Consider the following 21,175-nt stretch of genomic DNA (forward strand, 5'->3'; position numbering starts at 1 on the left):
CCATGCCGAAGCCCAGAAAGTGCATTTTTCCTAACAACTATTCATCATTTTTCGGCCGCGTTCTTGTAAGTTCCAATCCCTCATTGCGTGCACGTGACGAAATTGCGTTGCTCTAGTTCGTTGCGTTGCGCTTGTCAGTTCACCGGTATATTTGACGCGCGGTCCGCAGGTTTTAACGCATGGGCTAGTGTTTTTCAAAGAGGCTGATTGCCGAGGGCACCAAAATGAGAATTCGAAGCGACTTCGCAGTCTTGTTGTAATGTTTGCATTCCCTTCCTTGTCTCTTCGCGCACAATGGCATGCGGGCCCGCAAAGCATGGCCTTCGAGATCCGCAACGTTGCGACGTATTTTTTGTGTTTTTGGTTTTAAAACGCCGATCTCAGAGGCTACGCTTTTTTTCGCATTTTTTGTGAAAGTAGCGGCTGCCTTTTGCAAAGCCACAAGTGCCATCGGTATCGCCAACATGTCGACGGTGGACAAATGTTTCTTCGTGCAGCGGTGCAGCGTTGTCTCTTGCAGAATGTGTACTGTGTGTACTTTGCGCTTTGTTCTTGATAAATCGTCATTCAGGAGTCGAACTAAACATTGTCCCGCTCGAAGCGATAAAAATGATGACCGGCGCATGAAACGACATCAAGTAAAGCACCGTCGTGCACTGTTTCCTTACGGGCCTTGGTGCCGGGCGACAACTTCGGGTGCGTCATGACCGCCGACTACGGCGTACGGTGCGTGAGTGAATTGTGACTTAGCATCTCCTGGCTCCGTATCGGACGGGAGCACAGCGAGTGACTTTATCGGTGCAGATAACGACGTAGCTGTTTCTGACTGCATCGATGCCGAGATCATAGCTGACGTTGCCGGTGCTGCGGAAATGGACCCGTGCGGTTTGAAGATGCCAGCCGCCGCTGCCACCGCTAAACCCTTTACCGCGCTACAGAGCTCGCATCACCGTTCAGCGTCGATCACCGCTGTTGTGGCGGAAGGTGCTGAATTTACTTATTTGGAAAGCTTATATAATATTGACGATGACTTGATGAATTCACGGCGCGCAAGAAACAAGACAAGTTGACGGAGTTTTTTCATGCGAAATAAAGTGCGCTATCTTGCAAAAGAAGTTCTCGCCTATATGTGAGCGAATCGTCATGTTCGCGCTTTTTACGATTTCAGAAAACTGTGTCGAGGCCTGCAGTGCTTTAATTAAAGCCTTAAATACGCATATTTCGTATTTCGAATTATCGATATATCGAACTATTTCGCGATCCCCTTCGAGTTCGATATATCCGGGATCGACTGTACTAATATTTGTTGCACACCTATACATACGTGTGTCATTGTGCTTACTCTTATTCTGTATGCAGCACCCCTACATAATACCCAGCAGGCCCTTAGGGTACTCAAATAAGTGAATAAATAAACAAACAAACAAATAAATAACACCTGTCTACTCACCACCTAATTGCGTGGGAGAGGTTTGCCACGTCCAAGTCCCATAAGCCTCATCCTTGCTCGTATTTCAGCTTCAGAGTCTTCCTCGCTCTTTTGCTCAGCTCCTGCGACAAATGGAAACATAAAAGTGCATTACATCTTGCTTCCCTTTCTGTTCCTGCCTCGCCGTGCTTACAAATGATCCTGTGAAGCCAAAGTACAATGCAGTCGAAAAAACATTTTAGTCAAACCTAGCTACAATAACTTCGCATTGGAGACAAAAACTAACATTTCGCCTTGTATACATATAAAAAAAAAAGATTTTCCTCGTACTATTCAATCATTAGTGACACCCATGTTGTACCGAGGTACAACTGTACTGTCAATAGTGATGTGAGCAAAGAAATTATAAATGAAAGCTACATATGCAGTAAATTTCACACGTTTAGCAAAAAAATAAACAAAAAAACCCAACTACACCCTTAGAAACCGTAACCGAAATGCATCATTAAATCCTCATTACAATAAGGTTGCTCTACTTTCAAGTTTATTGCTTCTGTCAAAATGTCACGTCTTCCCAAATGAAACTAGGTGCATGTTAATTTTGAACGGTATTGTTCAAATCCCATGGGCAGAGAAGCTGGCTCTGCTTACAATAGATAGCAAAGTTTAAAGTCTTGCATTTCACCTCCACTGACATGCAAATGCCATGGCTGGGACTGAACCCACAACTTTCTGGTCAATAGCCAAGCACCGTAACCACCGAGGCAGCCCAATAGTGCAGAGGATAGCACGCACCTGCCTGCCCTTCCTACTCCTTTGAGTCAAATGTAGCACTGAGAAACAACGGGAAAGTGTGCCCTTGTGAGCTCACAGCTGTCAAAACGAGTCCTACATAGTCTGATGCTTGCACACACATGCTGCTATCATCAATTGACAATATCAACTGCATATCACTTTGGCAGCCATAAGTGGAAATCCTCGATGGTTAAAAAGCTCTATCACCAGATTCAATAGCACAACGTGCTACAGTCGCCGACCATTTATTCGGACCTCTGTGGGAATCGCCAAAAAGTCCCAATAATCGGGAGTATGAAAAAAGGCTTCACCAGAAAAAAAGCACCTTTATTTGCCCAGCAGCCGGAAAAAAGCTTGTCAATGAGAGTCTGTACACATGCACACTTTCGTGCGACCAAGTCTGCCTGTATTAGGCCAATATTTGGCCACCCTTGTGGGTCGGCAAGAGCACTGCAACGGCCTACGCTAAATCCGCATTTGATGGCTGTGGTGTGGGAGGTGCGTCGTCACGGCAGTCACTGTCCACATGCGCTGGTTGGAGTAGCTGACGGACGATCTCATCACCCAATTCTGCGATGAGTCACTGCCTTCCACCTGGCGAATAATCTCTGCTTTTCTTGCCATCGTCAGGGCCTTGTAGTTGCCACGTTTCTTTAGCTCTGACGGTGCACATGGAACGGGCGGCATCAAAGCAATTTCAGTAGATTGGGCCTTGCACGCCAAGCAACAAGCAAGGGAGAGAGACACAAAGCTCGGGACGCAGATCAGGCCTAGCCACAGGAACCCTCAAAGCCAAAAGGGAACGACGTTTGGCTAGTTGATGTTCCAGCGCTCGTGCTGTTGTACTCTCTTTGTCAGAGCTAGGATCCACTTCATACTCGTACGCGTTATTAGTCACCTCAAACGCCACACCGAGCTGATTCTGATCTTGGCATAGCTTGGCCTGCTGTTTGGTCGTGGTAGCCATTCAATGGATACTTCACTGGCTAAAGCCAAAAGGCAACCGTTACATGTAGCCAACAAACAGCCTTCGAGATCTGTAATTTCTGCGTGGATTTTGACACTGGCACAATCTCCAGCTAGAGCCAGTGCAACATTTCACTGCTGGCAACCTAGCAAAAATATTGTAAACATTGCCGACAGCTCGTCACAGTGTTCAACGTCGCACTCGATCAGCCAGCCAGAGTACGAAAAATCGAACGGCGCACTGTGGGAAGTCCGAATTTTCAGTCACGAGTTTATGTTACTTCAATGGGACGAGTGGCAGTGCGGTGAAGGTGTCCGAATAAACGAGTATGTCCGAATTTGCAGCATCCAAATAACGGTTGGTGACTGTACTTGCAAAAACGGTAACCAATCCCTCCACTGCTGTGTGTCTCAGATTGCCAAGCACATCGTAGTTAAACACTTCACAGATTGGAATCTTGGACTGCACAACTAAGCGCGCATTGAGAGTGTACTTCTTAGACCCCAAAGAAACCTATTGCTTACAGGCTGTTCAAAACTATAGCTAGGAATATTGTGCGTTTGTGCCCCCACACTGCACAACTGAGAACATCACGTCGCAACTCCTAGGACACACGACCTTGTACCACCTTGTAGCACCTTGTAGATGTGAACAAACCACCGGTGATACAACACAGGTGCACACGGAGCCATGCTTCGTATCACTGGACAGTGATGGCAAAACCAAAATGGCTAGACACATCAACATCATAAGAAAACAAGTCACTTGTTATGAAAGTGAATGCGGAGCATTTCCACAAACTTTTCAAGCAAACTTGACAGACTATACTTTAGGATCATTTTTTTCAGTTACCAATTTTTTGGGCGGTGTCCTTCCTTCATCACTCTGTCATTCTTCAACAAATTAAGATTAAAGATTGTGTTTGTTGCATGTCAGTACTGCATGTGATCCCTGCCGGTGGCAAGTTATCGTTTCGTCCACGTTACTTTCTTCACATTTATATTCTAATTACTACAAGTAACACCACCTATACTTTCCTTGGCATTATTGTCTGTTAGTTCTCTTTAATGTTGTGTCTAACAAACAAAAATGAGCCCTTAAAAAGTCACCTTCTTTCCTTCATTCATAGCAAGGATCTCGTTCCGGCAGACTTGATGCCTTCAAGTAGTATGCGAGGGATTATTGGTCAGCTGCCCGTTCGTAAAAAGATCATGTGCTACGTGACGCCAACAGGCAGAAAAAGAGTGTTCCACACTCGCCGCCATGGCTGCGATCAGCGCTGACTAACACTCCTAGGTTTTAATGCACGTATATACCCCACAAAGTGGACGACAGGATGACCACCGCCATAGCTCAGTGGTAGAGCATTGGCCGTGTTATTCGAAGGTCGCAGGTTCGGTCCCTGCCGGCGGCAAGTTATCTTTTCGTCCACTTTACTTTCTTCACATTTATATCCTAATTACTACAAATAACACCCCCTATACTTTCCTTGTCATTACTGTCTGTTAGTTCTTATTAATACTATGTCAGTACAGTCAAACACGGATATATCGAACCCACATACTCGGTAATTTGTACTCGGTTAATTGGGAATCCCGGATAATTTGTATTATTTGCGTGGTCCCAAATTTTTACATGTAAATTTAACCGGATAATTGGTGCGGCCAGTCTGCGACTTCCCAGTTAATTGGCACACTTGGCCGCGACTTCCAAGATATGCAAAGGGTGTTGCGAATCTCGGAGGCTGTAACTAAAACATGCATTTTTTTTTTTGATGTACGGATCTCGAAGGCCATGTTTTTTTTTACCGGAAATACGTCGTAGACGCCGTGTTTTAGCAATTGCCAGGCGGCGATGCGTGCGGTTGCGATCATGATCATCATCATCTCAACAGCGATGTTAGCCACTCTAGCGAAGTGAATGTTTTGTGGAGTCTTTGTGCCATTTGGATGTCGGCTGGCGAGCATTGTGCGATTCGATGCGACTGCTCCATTTGTCTCCTGTCTCCGCTTGAGTGTCTTCCCTGTGAATTAGTTGATTGAGGTGTGCTTGGAAGGAAGATGCCGAAGTACAAGAGCTTGTCCCTGCACGAAAAGGTGTGCTTAATTGAAGAGGCCAGCAAGTCGACGGCGTCGAAAACGGCTCTCGCCGAAAAGCACCACGTGCCTCTGTCAACACTGTGCAACATCATCAAGAATAAGGAGAAAATTCTCTATGCTTACAGCAAGACGCACTCGTCAAAGCGTACACGAGTACGCCCGCCTACGTACGCCGACGTTGAAGCAGCTCTGATCGACTGGCTGCAGAAAGCCAACGCAGCACACCTTCCTGTGAATGGGACCATATTGCGTGAGAAGGCCAACCAGCTGGCGCTGCAACTTGGACATTCTGAGTTTAAATGCAGCAATGGATGGTTTTGCCGATTTAAGGAGCGCAACAACCTGACATTTGTGACTGTTTGTGGCGAGAGTGGCAGCACGGATCAGTCTGTTGTCGACGGCTGGAAGCAGCACACCTTGGCTCCACTACTCGCCAAGTACGAAGCAGCAGAAGTTTACAACCTTGATGAAGCTGCTCTGTTCTACAAAATGTTGCCTACGAAGACGTTCGCTTTGAAGGAGGCAGACATTAAGGGGCGGAAACAGAACAAAGATAGAATCACTGTTTTGTTTGGTGCAAGCATGTGCGGTGAGCACAAGCTGCCACTGCTTGTTATTGGGAAGACAGAAAAGCCTCGTTGTTTCAAAAATGCACGACTACCATCCAAGGATGACCTGATCTATAAAAACAACAAGAAAGCTTGGATGACGGCTGCACTCTTTGAAGAATACGTGCGGCACCTTGACCGCAAGTTTGCGGCCGCAGGGCGCAGCGTTTTGTTCGTCGTCGATAATTGCCCAGCTCACGGCGACATTCAGAACCTGCAGGCAATCAGGCTGGTCTTTCTACCCCCGAACACGACGTCGCTATCGCAGCCGATGGACCAGGGCGTCATACACCATACCAGGAAAATATATCGCTACAATCTGTTGAAGCGAATGCTCCTTTGCTATGACAACGGAAAGGAGTATAACATTGACCTCCTCGGTGGTATTTGCCTCATTGTTCACGCATGGAGGCAGGTGGAGGCCACCGTTATTCGACGGTGTTTTGAGCACGCCGGTTTTGTGAAAGAAGAGGCAACCTCCGCTGAGTTTGCTGTCACTGCTGTCACTTGCCCGTTTGATGAAGAAGGGGAGACTCTCTGCGCTCGATATGAGGCTTTGCACGTGGACGAGGAGTGCACTCCAATCGGATTCTCCGAGTACGCAAATGTCGAGTGCACAGTGCAGACGTGTTACGCCGACATCGACAGCGAGATAGCTGCGAGATCGACCGATTCGGCCTCTAATGTTGACAGCGATGACGAGCCCTCCCGAGCACCCCCTTTGGCGGATGTCATCGATGCCTTGAGTGTTGTGCGCAGCTTCGTCGAGTGCAACGGCGGCGAGGCTGAGATGCTGTGCCTCATTGACAGGTTGGAAAATATGACTTTCAGTGCTGGGAACTACCGAACGCGTCAGTCACGCATGGAGGAATTTTTCTCCAAGTAGGCTGACTTGCCACAATAAAGGTGTGACTTCCGTACATCACGTTTTCTGGCTGATTTCTTTGATTTCGCGTTGTTTCGGATAATTGGGAATCCCGCTTAATTGGGATATTTTTCTCGGTCCCGAGGCCTTCGAATTAACGAGGTTTTACTGTATATCGAATTTTCAGCTATATCGAATTCGTAAATTATCCCCTTGAAAACCCTTTGTAAAAGTATAGAAATTCGCATGTCTATATCAAACGGTATTTTTACCCGCCATCAGCTATATCGAACGCCGTGCGAGCTGGAAGGCGCGCTTTGGCACTCGCTGAGCCCTGCGACCTTCGCGGCACCGCGCCTCAGTTGACACCCAAAATGCTTGAAAAACGTGAGGGCGAGAGTGCTCAGACTGTACTCTTGCTGGGTGCGTTCTCCAACTTGTGGAACGGCTTTTTTCCTTCTTTTTTTTCCCTTTCTTTCTCATACGCTCTCCACGTTACCGTCGGCTCGGAGAGCAGGAACGAAGGAGCCGGCGGCCTCCTCCTTTCGCCTTTTCTTTCTTTTTTTTTTGTTGCTGCTGTTTTGTGAGTTTTGATCAGGCATTAGGGTGGCTTGTTGGGGCAAGTTGGTACATACTTCTTCGTGAGGAAATGCCAGCAGCCCCAAAGAAAGCAGAAGAAACTGAGCCAAGAAAAAAGAGACAGGAACAGGTAGGATGCCTTTCTTTGGTGCTGCTGGCTTTGGCATTTCCTCACGAAGAAGTCTGATCAGGCAACCACAGCCCGCGCCTTTCGTATTTGCTCAGCCAACCACAGCTCGCGCCTTTCATACATCGCTGCTGCCCTCACAGGTAGCCCGGGTGCCCGGGTAGCCATCGCCACCATCGCGACTGATCGCAAGCACTTTGTTGGCGGAGTTCACTTCCGTGAGTTGTCGCATACCACCGCATTCCTCTTTTGCGTGCGTGCTCCCCTGCGAGCTCAAAAACATCGAGCTAAAGTTCCTGCTGGCCAACACGACAGCGAAGCTGCAACTGCTCGACCAGGGCATCATCAAGTCCTTCAAGGTGGGCTGAAGGTTGACCTGCTTGGTGCCATTCAAATGGTGACGGGCGCCTGGCGAGACGTGAAGACTGACACAGTGGTCAACTGCTTCCGGAAGGCAGGCTTCGTGACAGCGGAACTTGCGGAAACCAGTGAAGACGGCGACGACAAGCGCATAGATGATGCATTTCACGAGTTGTCGTCCCTCTTCCCGGCTGCCGTTGCACCCGAAGTGTCTGCGGACGATTTTGAAGAAGCGGACTGCAATGTTCAGGCTGTTGCGAGCCCCGCAGACGAGGACATTGTAGCTGCGGTCACAGGGACCCAGGATGCCCAGGCCGACAGCTCAAGTGGCGACGAAGATCGTCTGGACGAGGCGGCGGCTACACGAGCGTACTCCGCCGCTGAAGTGGCGGCAGCATTCGGCTCGATTCACCGTTTTTGCGTTGACATGGAGTGAACTGGGCTGTCGCACCTGGACAGCCTCGATAAGATCGAGGCCAGCGTCTTCAACTTCATTTCGAAGATGAAAAAGCAGGCCAAGAAAAGCAATTTTGTTTCGCACAAATAAACCATTCTGTTGCATCGCGTGTGTCGAATTAGTTGTCACTCTTCAATGCGCCGATTGCAGGTGATCGTCCACCACTGGTAAGGTCTCGGGGCCCGTATTACTTTATATCGAATTTTTCTTTTATTGAACTAATTCGCGATCCCCTTCGAGTTCGATATATCCGTGTTCAACTGTACTTAGGCATTCAGTAATGCAACACAACTATTTTTGCTTGCTTGCTTTGGATGTCTCTATAACAATCTTTTTTTTTCAAAGATTTGGCTTATGTGCTAATGCACATGGGAAGCATTCCACATTGTTTTCTTCGACCAGCTGGGCAGGGAAAAATAAGCAATAGTACTATGCACAGGACAGTTTGAGAACTGACAAAAATCTAATGCAATTTTCACCTACAATTATGATCACTGCAGCTACTCTGCAACTTTTGAAGCATTCTTATTTTGAAGTCATCCAAGAAAATCGCACGTCTCTGCCAAATTTGGATAAATTTAATGCATAAATAGTCTCCTCGCAAGGAGACACACTCACTGGCTTTGACAGCAGCCGCAGAGGCGTAACCGCGGCCCAGTCCCATGCGGTACACTTTGCTCTTGAACTGCTGGTCAGATTCGTCACCACTGTCACTGTCTTCATAAAGCGCTGCACCTGGCACGAGAGAGAAAGAGGGATTACACTTGCGTCACAAGAAAGAATGCAAAAGGCATCTACTACATACAATGCGCACGAAGATCAGACGAAAGGGGAAGACTGGTGCCCCCCACACCGTGGCAACAGTGAACAATTAGCATTCTTACAACATCATGATACTACGCCTGTGCAAATATTAGTGCTCTTTGAATACGGAAACAAATATTACAGTATTCGAATTTGCTTTGAAATGAATTTAAAGTTTCCGAAATTTCGAACTATTGAAAAATAAAATAACGTATAGATTAACTTTATTGCACGTAACCTGCATAAAAAGTCTTGCTTCACAGCAGTGAGAGTCATCCAGTGGAAATATGCACTGTTGCAAAGCCACACTTCATAGTTAGGTAAGCAATTACCTACATTCCTAACTTTTTTTAAAGGGACACTAAAGGCAAATATATTAAGTCGACGTTGATTGTTGAAATAGCGGTCCAGAAACCTACTAGTGCTACTTTTAAGTCAAGAAAGTGCTTGTTTTGAAATAAAATCACGTTTTAGTGGTCCGCATTGCGTTAGTGCACTTCAAATCACCCGCCTGAAATCAGATTTTTATACGTCACTGCTGCCGTGCCCAACGTTGCCCGCCTTTACTGCGCAGCCGCCGACACTAGTAGCGGGACCCACAGCACCAACGACCATCGAAGCTCTGACTCTGTCAGAGCGGCTTTCACAAGCGTGCAAAACACACGCGGCAGTACGCGATCCCAAAACTATACCACTGAGACGCGACCACGTGAGCGAAGCAGGGCGCTGGACGAAGCACAGTTCGGCGAAAACGGGACCTTTGAACCACGCGCACCGTTCCCCATGGCAACGCCACGGAGGTTTTTTCCATGAATCAAACGGAAACGAGCAAACAGCATTTTATTACGTCTTTTGGTGCACGGAAGGTTCTTTTTTTATTGCTGCTAGTTTGATTACTAGTGATTTATTGTAGGCAGACTCTCATACGTCATCGGGATCACTTCGAAAATGTCTCACTCGTGGTGCTCATCGTGTGATACAGTTAGCTTAATTTCTCTGTAAGTAGGGCACTGCTGTTGATAATATTGCCGTTTTAGACATTGTCATACATTGAGCTTTCACTCTGACATATTGTTATTTGTCTTTAGTGTCCCTTTAATAGCAGAGCTGCCGATCATGAGTCCGTGCAGAGCGAACTCAAAACTATCACGATCATCAACCGGCCCGCGCTCTCTTCATCCCCTTCTTCCTCTTCATCTTCTGCTTTGCTCACAGAACACATGCGCTAATTTGTCCAGTGTGGAATGCAATAACTCGTATGGGCGAGGGAACAGGTACAGAAAGAAAGAAGAGAAATAAACAGGAGAAAAATTCTAGGAGAAAATCTTCACGAGGCGTGATTCGAACCCGCGTACCCATGATCCAAGGCGAGCATCTTAACCACTCTGCTATCCAGGCACGCTAGCAGAGCATAGCATATCAAGAAAGATAGAAATAGATAGTGAGAGAAAGGTAGAAATAAAAATAAACAGAAAAATAAAGAGAAACAAGGCAGGCCACCCAGCTCCGCACCAATGCTGGTAAGCTGCCTTAATATTTTCCCCAATTTGAAGAGAGTTCTACGAAGCGATAGTGGCAGAGTATGGCAAATTTTAAACTAACGTATTTTACTACTCATAGCTTGCGCCCTACAATTGAAATCCTGCTATTCAAATTCACTTTGAAATTATTTCATACTAATTAGTCGTTAACATTCGCTACAGCGTTGCACTGAACCGAAAACATGATATGCGCACGAGCCTTGATAATACCAGTACGGTTACTATTTTGAAGGCAAGAAAAACGCACCACAAATGGTGAATATCAATTACCTCCTACCTCTCATGCAATTGGAAATTTTTAACAAGTATCTATTCAATACAAATAATAATAGAACTTGCATTGTTTGATCAATACACTATATCATTGTAACAAAAAATGCACAGGGGACGGCTGACAGCTGATGACATGCCACAGTGTCCATGCACCAAACCATTGCTTTTTCATCGTTCAGCATCGCCTATATATACTACCATCTAAACAGAGGCTGGAATGCAATATTTCAGAATTTCTACGTTGTTTCTCGGGGCTCGTGCTGAAAAGTTAGGGATGGCATCAAATTGGCGGAGAACAGATAAGCATCGTTTACGAAGGTATTTTGAGGGAGGACTTCTCTTGCGAAAAAAATTATACTTCCACGGAAAAAGAAAAAAATCTGAAATGACCCAAGTGACATTTGGGACAGTCACTCAAAACGCACCTGCCAAATGTGCACCCCTGCACAACCCTATTAGAGCCTTGTATTTCCTACTATTTTCTTTAAGCAACGGCAACTAACCCAGCCCAGTTTTTCTTATCCCTACAGTTTACACAGTCTATTCACTTACCATTCTTCCTCTGCATGGCCTCCATCGCTTTCAGATGCATCAGTACCTACGCGCAAAAAGGAAACAAACAAGAAACTTAACAATGTCCCGATTGGTAGACATTATCAACTCATTCGTTTATGTTCAAGGTATACAACTCTCTTCCCCCCACCCCCAGGGGTGCAACAGCCAAAATAGGATTTGGAGCAGCGAAATGTTGCTTTTGGAGCACAAAAATCCAAATTTGGAGCAGGTTGCAAAAAAACTGAATTTCTTAGCCCAAAATCCCATATTTGAACAGTATAACAAACAAGGCTTACTTTCAGAAAAAAAATGCGTAAAAATCATTAAACATCAGCCAATTCGTGCAAGGTGCACATGAACACTGCTATTTAAAAAAAAACTGTTGAGCCACCCCACAGTGCGAACAATGACTAAGTCACATTAGCATTTGCAGGACCTGTCAAATAATTCGACAGGCGCTGGAAATGCTAATGTAGACCTGCGAACCTGGCAGCCTCAAAATTTGGGAGATTAGTAAAGCAGGAGCAAGTAGGGGTAGCGAAAAAGAAAACTGCCACAAGCTTTTGTCTCTTGTTTCTCAAGGCCGCAGATACGCCATACACAGCAGCTCCAAATGATTGCCAATAATTTTTTAGACATCAACGATCATTGTAGTACTCGTAACTACATGGCGCGTGCACAAACAAGTAATTAAGGAACAATATGTGCTGTGTCCCTGACAGCTAGTACTAATAGAGCCTTCTAAATCTCAGTATGCTTCTTTGCAGGACACCAGTGTACTGCGGCAAAAGTGGCTTAAAAAGCGTTCTGCACGCAGTAAAACAAGCATCAGAAAATTTGAGAACTACTGTCCTTTTCTATTGCGATAGCAACTACATGGACACTCTCGAGTTTGTGCCGTCATCTCATGTGTCTAAACTGATAACATATCCCTGTGCATAGTATGTTCTACCATGGGTAAAAGCGAGCGAGTGCGTGCGACGAACGCGTCTGAAGCAGATATCAAACGAGCCAGCCCATCTCTGTCGCTCGGAGGGCACATGCGATAATAGCACTCCGCTCGGGAAGCCTGCCATCAAAGCATAGAGGAAACGCCCCGCCCGTCTTGAACGAGCAAGAAAAGACGCGAGAGGGGGGCCGGGGGGGGGGGGGGGGGCTGTCGCTCGAGCAGCAACATTTGAACTTTGATTCTAAGGGCGCGGTCGCGATAGCTGGCGCGCGCGCTATCTCCGCAGCCATCAGTGGGCGGCTCGTATATCTTGCTACGTGCTGCACTCTCAATGCGAAGACACTGTGCAGAAAGAGTATCTTTCCCTGGAAACGCCGTATTCTCTTACACCAACGTTTTGTAGAGTTACGCGAGATCGGATACAAAAGTTTGCTGCCAGCGTCACTTCGTATAGCACCACAATTTGTTGCTGTCGCATTCATTGCTTCGTCCTTCCGGTGAAACTGACTTTTTCTTTTCTTTCGCGGGGGGGCTAGGGTTAGGGTCTGCGCGCGCGTCTGTATTGGATGACGATGCCCACACTGCAGATGAAAAACGCGGCCTCCATTTCTCGGTCAAATTTGCACAACTGAGAAAAAATTTTAAGCTGGTCGTGTATTTTGGCGCAGCGTGGCGCAATTTTAACAAATTTCACGGTTTTGGCTCAGCTTGGCGCAGAAATAAGGAATTGTATCAAATTGGCGCAATTGGCGCAGCTGTTGCATCCCTGCACCCCCACCCCCCGAACGAAATGTTTTTAATCTTCAATCCCGTATTATACCGTATTACCGCAAATACTTTATCATTTTGCAATAGCAAAGTTTTTCTGTTTCCCTGCAGATTTCATTATTGCAGGATACAACTGTACTTTTGAGACCACAGACATGCAAAGTTGAGCACCGCTACAACGTAACTGACAGTGTTTGAGGAAAATATTCATTGAAGTGAAAACTTCAACGAATAAAATTCACAAGAATATAGCTGACCTGAACTTTACACACATGGTAGACACAGCGCGAGACACTGCACTCTCTCATCCTTAGCGTCATGAAATGCCCACAGCAGCTCGTGAAAAGGAATGCAAATGAAACTTGTGGCTCTCATTTTGCACAAGACTTGCATACACAGGCCTGCCAACTCCACAGTTCTTAAAGTACCAAAGGAGATCACAAAAAATACTAAAACTGGGTATAAAAATACTAAAATACTGTTTTATTTTCCAAAAACTGGCTTAGGTGAATGAAATACAAAAGAAACATTTCACAAAAGAGGCACAAAAAGTTCTTAAGTCTCGGAAGTGGAGGGATGGGCTATCTATCATAGAGGCCGTGGCAGCCTTGGCCTTTCTCAGAAAGTCTTTATCGAAAACCTGTTCATGGCACAGGTTCCCGAGTGTGACTGGGCACATCTTGCGACAAGAAACTGCTCCACAGCCTTTCTTGACATGGAGGCATGAAACTGGGTGTGTGCCTTTTTCACTTTGCTGAAGACCCTTTCACACTCTGCGTTACTATGCGGGAGTGTTAGGACCCCCAACATAAATTTCGAAAGGCCAGCATACTTCAAGCTGCCATCCACTTCTCGTAAACTAGAGACCGCCTGCCATAGCACGTCAATCCACTGCTCCTTAGGTACTTCAGTGGGTGGTTCTTCCAACTGAAGACACGTGAACTCTGCCTGAATGTCGTCCAGAGCAGAATTCATATCTTGCCCCTCTTGAAGTGGTAACAGCACTGTCCAGCGGTTGATCAAGTACTTGACATCACAAAACCTGGCGTGTTCAATGGAAGCAAGCCTTGCTACTTCTGCACTCCTCAACAGCTCACACTTCAGTGGAAATTTTAGGATCATGTACCTTCTTACATGTGTAAAAAACTCTTCCCTTTCTGTTTTTAGGCTTTGCAAGGTCTGTGTGGTCGAACTACCAATTACAATATCTTCGTTATCTCTTTAGCTGACGGAAGAATTGTAGTCATGTCTGCCAGCACATCAGCTTTTTTGATAACTGAAGGTTTGACAAAACTAGAGCTGTGCGAATAGCAAAATTTTGGGTGCAAATCGAATTCGAATATTGGAGTGCTAGTGCGAATCGAATCTAATATTTTTTTAATACTTCTAGAATGTTTCTCGAATACTTCGAAGTGAAATTGCAGAAAAAGAAAGTTGGAGAGGATTCCTAAGCATACTCTTATGAAATAGCAACATGACTTTCTTTTCGCTTGGTTGATGAAGCACTGGCAGGGTGGTGTTTCATAGTTCTCTTATCAAGCAAGGCCGAATTGTATTTATGTACATGACTCGGTGCAACCAAAGTGTTGCCGACAACACTTTACACGTGACAGGCAAAGATGCCATTTCCTCAGCCTCTCCTCCTCTTTCAACTTCTGTGGAAGCCGAACTGATGTGGTGGACAAGGGTGCGCTCCCTCCAAGTCTGGAGTTCCAAATCTGCCTCAGACGTCTATACATAAAATGCTAAAAAGCTTCGGCGTCCGATTTTTCGGACTTCCTGCTCAAATTTCAGGTCCAAAACAGCATTGAGCGCTCAACTCTGCCACACCTTTCATCTCCATGCTGGAACCAACGTTTTCTTGAGTTAATACATTTCCAACTGTAGTGGATCTTGAAAGGCAGCTTTGCCGCAATACAGCGGTGTGATGAGGTGAAGCATACTGAAATTCTTGGGACCACTTCCAATCGGACCTTGACTGTGTCTTGGCTAAGTTCGATCGTACCGGAGCTTGAAAAGCAGCTTTGCCGCAATACAAGAGTGTAATGAGGTGAAGCATATTGAAAATCTGAAGGGGTCACTTTCAATCGGATGTTGACTGTATTTGTCTTTTGAAGTTCGAATTGTTCGAACAGTAAAATTCCAGTGAGAGTAGAATCGAATAGCAAACACTATTCGAAAAATACTCGAAATTTCGAATATTCGCACACCCCTAGACAAAACGCAACATGATCTCTCTTAGCAAGTTGCTAAGCACTTGCTAAGCAGCAGGTGTAGTTGAGGGGCTCTAGACTGCAGGGAACACGTTCACCTTTTCAAATTCTAGAATTACCGACGGCAAGAAGTCACAGTATGCTCTATTTACAGCTGACGAAAGAAACGAAAAGCCTTTCTTTTCTGTTTAAGACCTTGCCTGGACGGTTATGGATTTGCTTGGGAGCTGTATCTGACACAGGGACATTTGTGTCTAGTCTTGGTCTTTTGCTCGGATGACTGCTCTCCACTTCTTATGCATGCTTCTGAAGGACAGTGCAGTTCTGAAGGACAGTTCTGAAGGAAGGTTACATGGTTTGCTGGGAAACTTGCAAACCTGCCCAGAGGGCCTTACTTCACTATGGAAGAAACTAAGCAGTGGCTGCCACTGGTCCACAAGCTGTTTCAGGCTCCTTCAGAGAGAGCCACCTGGTGCTGACATGCTTTAAAATTTTCTTGGCCTCTACATCGTGGAGAGACCGAAAAGCTTTCAGCTTGTCCTTCCTTTTTGAGCTTTTCTTGAGGTAGTAGAAAATGTCAACTAGCACCTCATCTACATTCAGTGGAAGGCATGCTGAGCCTTTCTGTGCCGCCAGATTGATCAAATAGCAACAACAGCCCATGATGTCAATGTTCTCATGGCATTCTTTCAACACAGCAGCCACTCAGTTTTTCAATCCAATCATGACTGGCACGTTATCACATGCCATGCCGATTTAGTTCTGGAGCAGTATCTTTTGCTCGTTAGCGTGTCCACAACAAGCGCACCGATGTTTCGTCCCATGGAGTTACCTTCGAGGGCAGGCATCGCGAGCAAGGCAGTGCGAACAGTACCATCACAGAACGTCACCACGATTGGATACAGTTTTGCATTGTTGCCGGCGTCATTGCTCCTGTCTGTGGCGGCCAAGAACGGAACGTGCTGTAAGTGACTTATGACTTCATCAATAGCTTTGTTGGCCATTTCCTTCACAATTGCTGTAGTCTTCGCACGGGCTCAGTTCTTAGCTTCCTTCGAGTCCAGAAACATTTTTCGGAAGAGGTCTCCAGTGTGATCAGCAGCCGTGAATGGCATGTTCTGTTCATTCGGGAACACAGTAAAAAGGCACTCCGCTCTAGTTGTAGTATCGGGATCTGCTCTGCTGAAGTACCCTCCAAGTTTCCCGTGTCTGTGTTTCTTCGTATTCAGATGTAGCAGAATGTCCCGGCGACCAGCGTGCAAGATGTTCACATCGCAGCAGCACAAACTACAAGATGCATACCGCTCACCTTTACGCGACCTCTTAATAAATGGAAGGTCAGTTGAATATCTGGGAATAAACACTTGAAAGTATTTCTTCTCAGACAACTCATGAGCTGCTAGGACTGAACCATACGCTACAGCTCCGCAAAAACATGTGCAATGCACCTCCCACAGCGCACAAAGTAACAAAGAAAGTAAAGCCCATTTCCACTATCCGCACAGTCAATGCACTTTGGCTTTGACTTTGGATATAAGCCGATACAGTGTTGCCTGCATGGCCCGCAAAAAAAAAAAACAGAGAGAAAGGCCAGATTCAGCTGGTGCAGTTTACTGTCTGAAGCAGCGTGTTCAGTTTGAGAGCTTTTTCGACCCGAAACATGAAAAATCGTAAAAATATAGTTGTCATTACGATATTCGTAAAAATGTGCTGAAAATCTGGCACTTTACGATAAAATCGTAAAACTTGGCAGATATGCGTAGACACCTTTGATTCTGTCTTTGGCATTGGTGGCATCTGCAGGAGCTCCTCTTCCTCCTCTTCTAGTGTCTTGGCTTCTGGCAACACCCTTGGCTTCATGTCGCTTGGCAGCAGTTCATCCCTGGAGTGGAAAAGGAAACGGCGGGTGAGCAACCAAAGAAGCAGGCACCGAGAGAGCTATTTTTAATAGGCATTAAAAACGAGGACAGACTTATATCTAAACTACATCCTCCTGGCTATAAATGGCTTGAAGACTTTGCAATTAATTTTTCAATTAAATATTGAACCTCATGCACAGCTAGGAATCATTACCGTATTTACTTGCACGACGATTGTGCAGCCTTTTGCCATTAACCAATGCAGAATTGAGGGTGCGACCATTGCACGAGTTAAAAAGCCTGTGCAGACACGGCAAAGCGGTTCCTTCACCTTATACGTCAAGTGACCGCAGAAGCTGTCCAAGACCAAAAGTGGCCGTTTAGACAACAAAGTGACTGGGCAGTTCTGGTGAAAAGTTTTCAGTCAATGAAGCAGAAGGTCATTCGTTCACCCCTTTTCTTGGGCTCGAACTACGATTCCCTTGGGGAAAACTTCCTTGGGAATTCTTTTCCTTTTCAATACAATGTAGCGGGGTAGCTTTCTTCCCATCCACGGATACACGAAGTGTCACTGCGCAGCGTTGGCGCTCAGCACCAGTGGTTTGCAGGGCGATGCTTTAACAGCTGAACCACGCAGGGTTTGGTCTGCGTTCCACTACGTGGGACAATACATGATTGCGTTCATGGCGAAGGACCATACCACGCTTATGAAAACTAAGCACCTTGTGAGTGTAGTCCTCTGGAAGCAGCTGGCACAGAGCAGTGCTTCACCAAAAGGAGAGCACCTTCCTTTCCAAAAATCTTCGCACCCCGTGAGCATTAGCCTTGAAATCCTCGCGTGGTATGCCTTTCACACGTGCCAGGACTTGTGCCTTTATGTACAGCGTGTCCGTTGTCAGCCATCACTCCATACTTCCCTCATGTAGCAGAGGAGCTCTTCTTCCAATTCAGGAAACTTGCATGGCTTGCCTCGAAAAGCATACGTTTTGCCTAGTGTTTTACAAAGCCTCTGTTTGACCACATCATCGTAGACCGCACTTCTCGTCCACGTAGAATTTTCTGCTGGCAGCACGCTTCCCGTATTCTAGAAAAAACTATAGCCTTCAATTGCAGACTCATCCTAAACATTTTTTTTGTTTAGTTCGTCACCGATTTTGATGAAACTACACTGACTTGTGCAGTTTTTCAAATACGTAATTACTTTTTCTTAACTCATCTGGTTCCTGATAACTTAAGTTCACACCCCCGTTGTTTAAGACCTCTAAAGAAAAAAAAGTGCTCAATTAAAAGCGACATTTTAGATACGGCGAGATAGCCTGACGACTAAAGATTGAAAGCATGCAAGGAGTTTTTTGTTTTGTCTTTCTTAGCTATTTTACAGCACAATAAACTTTCCCTTCCAAAAAGCAGTTGGCATCGTGTTCGTTTTGAAGAGTAATTAATTAACCCATATATGCCCAGTGTCCTACATATAGGACGCTTCTTTGATGCACTCTAACATTGCTATTTCTTTAGCTGATGACTAAAGCCACCTAGAGCACATCAAGCAGGCCTCAATGAGGCCTGCTTGATGTGCTCTAGGTGGCTTTAGTCATCAGCTAAAGAAATAGCGATGTTAAAGTGCATCAAAGAAGCATCCTATATGTAGGACACTGGGCATATATGGGTTAAAAAGGCGCGTGCTCTAAACTGCATTCCCATATTTGGATTCTATACACATACAGGTTTCCATTGCAAAAAAATTGTTCTACCTGCCCTAGCTGCAGAGATATCGAGGCCTCAAGATTGAACAAAGTCATAAATTTACATTTTGAGCAAAATGGAAAAAACGAACACACAGTTTACTTGAAAAACAACATTCAGGATGCGCATATATTACAATGCAGATGCTAATAGCCACTAGGGACATAATCAGACTGATGCTTAGCACTGTAGTGGTGCTTCTTTAGTGCTTGCTGGACATTCTCACCTGAGGCACGCTTGCGGTTAGGGTCAGCTACTCGACGCCTGTCCTTCTCAGTCATGCGCCTGACGCTTGGGAGGCTGGTGTTCAGATTGAGCTCATCCAGGATGCCTGTAGAGGTTCTCAAGTTGCCGCAGTTAAATTTCATTACTGCCTCTGCAACTGCAGCTTCAACTGCAAACAGTGACGCATGGCACTGCTTAGGTGCCAAAGCCCAGATCATAGAATGAAGGCTTTCATTACTGTTCTGGGTTTCACCCCTTTGGCACCTTTCTAAAAGCCCTCTTTGTGATAGGCGCTCGTAAACTGGCAGAAGAGCCTTGCACGCGTGTTGCTTCTGGACGTGATTTACACAATCCTCTTTTTGTACTTTAATGAAGCCGTAGACATCTGCTTCTTGCAAAGCGAGGAAGGTGCGGCTGTCACCATCTGAAAGGATGGTTGTGTATTTGAGGCCACTTTTTCTCAGAGACCTCTCAAAAAGGAGCACGGCTGCCTCCACTTCCATTTCGCCAGATTTTTTAGATGTGTTTTTCTGGCATATGTGGCTGTCCCGCCAAGCCTGATATGCCGAGTCGTCTGCCTTCGGTCCTCTTTTGCATTGGGCCCAGAAATTGCTCAAAACTACATAGACGAGCACTAGCCCAGTGAAGAGCTAGATCACTGCCCCCACGCCTATGTGGGACGAGTGCCCGTACTTCATCCACGAGCCATCATAAGAAACTGCAATATTGTCGGCATTGTCAATATGTGGTTCCTTATAAAGCTCGCGAACTGCGCTCGCCTCTCACTTTTTTGGCTGCGTGATTGGCTGCAGGAGTCGATTTTCGCTTTGCATATACCTGCCACGTTTCTTTATGGAGACCACGATGGGATATGTTCATGGTTGAAAAGATGTCGTTCATAGCCACTTGACTGTTCGCAGTGGCCTGCATGGCTTGAGCGGCGAGAATGTTGATGGCGAATGGGTCCACTTTCTGATCACCATCCACCCACGGGGAGCTCTATGCTTGCACGATGTCACCACAGTTCACAGAGCGCGCACACACACTTTCACGGCAAGGCCATACTCTGTCCCGTTTACAAATGCTGACGCTGCCGTTGCAGACTTTGCACATCATAGCATCCAGAAGGTGACCCATGAAGCCGAGATCGGCAATTACAAAACTTGCCTCTTTGCTCTGCTCCGCAGTGCCGGCCGGTGCGTCGTTTCTTACAAAATCAAAATCTTTTTTCGATGCGGCGGTCAATGCAAGATCGTATAGCCTTGAATCTGCTTTTGTCTGCCTTTCCAGCAGCTCTGATGGCATTAGCAAAGTTGTATCGCAGCGGACACTGACGCTGCCTTGCGAAGTGTCGGTGGCCGGCAGGCCTGCTAGGCCTAACTCTCCGTCAGCTGCCTCGGCGAATCCTTCGCTGTCGCCGGATGGGCTGGGTGATGCACAGTCTCGATGTTCATCCAGTTCATCTGCGCGCTCCGGTGATCGATCGATGTGCCAGCGACGTGTCACCGTTGGGAGCATCGCAGTCTGGCGGGCCTGACAGGCTTGCATTGGTGGGCGACCCATCTCGTTCTCCATTGACACTTCTCGCCAACAAACGCACCTTGAAGTTATTCGGTTGAGACTTTCTTCTTTTGCCAAACTTATGCCGCGAATGAAACTTTCGTGCTGATCCAGGCATTGCAACAACTTGGGTCGCGAGCTCAAAGTACAGGCAAAATGGTGGCGCAACACGTTGTTTGCGCGTTGTTGCCGCCCCCAGCAGACGATGCGAGTCACACTCAGCCAATGAAGTGGCCACTTCACGGTCATATGCGCTGAACAGCCAATAGCATCGCATACTTTGCTTCTTTTTCAGTTGCTTTTTTTTTCTGCAACAAATGAGTGGAACGAAGAAGCATGAGCGGGACTTTGAAGACGAAGAAATGCTCTTTCAAATAAGACCAAGGTCGCAGTTATGGC

At 46.2% G+C, this 21,175-nt stretch overlaps 1 protein-coding gene across 1 annotated transcript in view; it reads right to left on the reverse strand.

Annotated features, from left to right (window-relative positions):
• The window catches only part of LOC119383951 (protein D7), a 44,241-nt gene that overhangs the window by 8,200 nt on the left and 14,866 nt on the right, over nucleotides 1–21,175 (reverse strand). The window contains exons 6-9 of the mRNA XM_037652226.2: nucleotides 17,157–17,271; nucleotides 11,457–11,502; nucleotides 8,905–9,021; nucleotides 1,451–1,551 (exon numbers count right to left, since the gene is read on the reverse strand). Of these exons, the coding sequence (XP_037508154.1) occupies nucleotides 1,454–1,551; nucleotides 8,905–9,021; nucleotides 11,457–11,502; nucleotides 17,157–17,271 (376 nt within the window). The 3' untranslated portion in view covers nucleotides 1,451–1,453. The remainder of the gene's footprint in view (nucleotides 1–1,450; nucleotides 1,552–8,904; nucleotides 9,022–11,456; nucleotides 11,503–17,156; nucleotides 17,272–21,175) is intronic.

The sequence above is a fragment of the Rhipicephalus sanguineus genome, chromosome 2, assembly GCF_013339695.2.
Source record: "Rhipicephalus sanguineus isolate Rsan-2018 chromosome 2, BIME_Rsan_1.4, whole genome shotgun sequence".
NCBI lineage: Eukaryota > Metazoa > Arthropoda > Arachnida > Ixodida > Ixodidae > Rhipicephalus > Rhipicephalus sanguineus.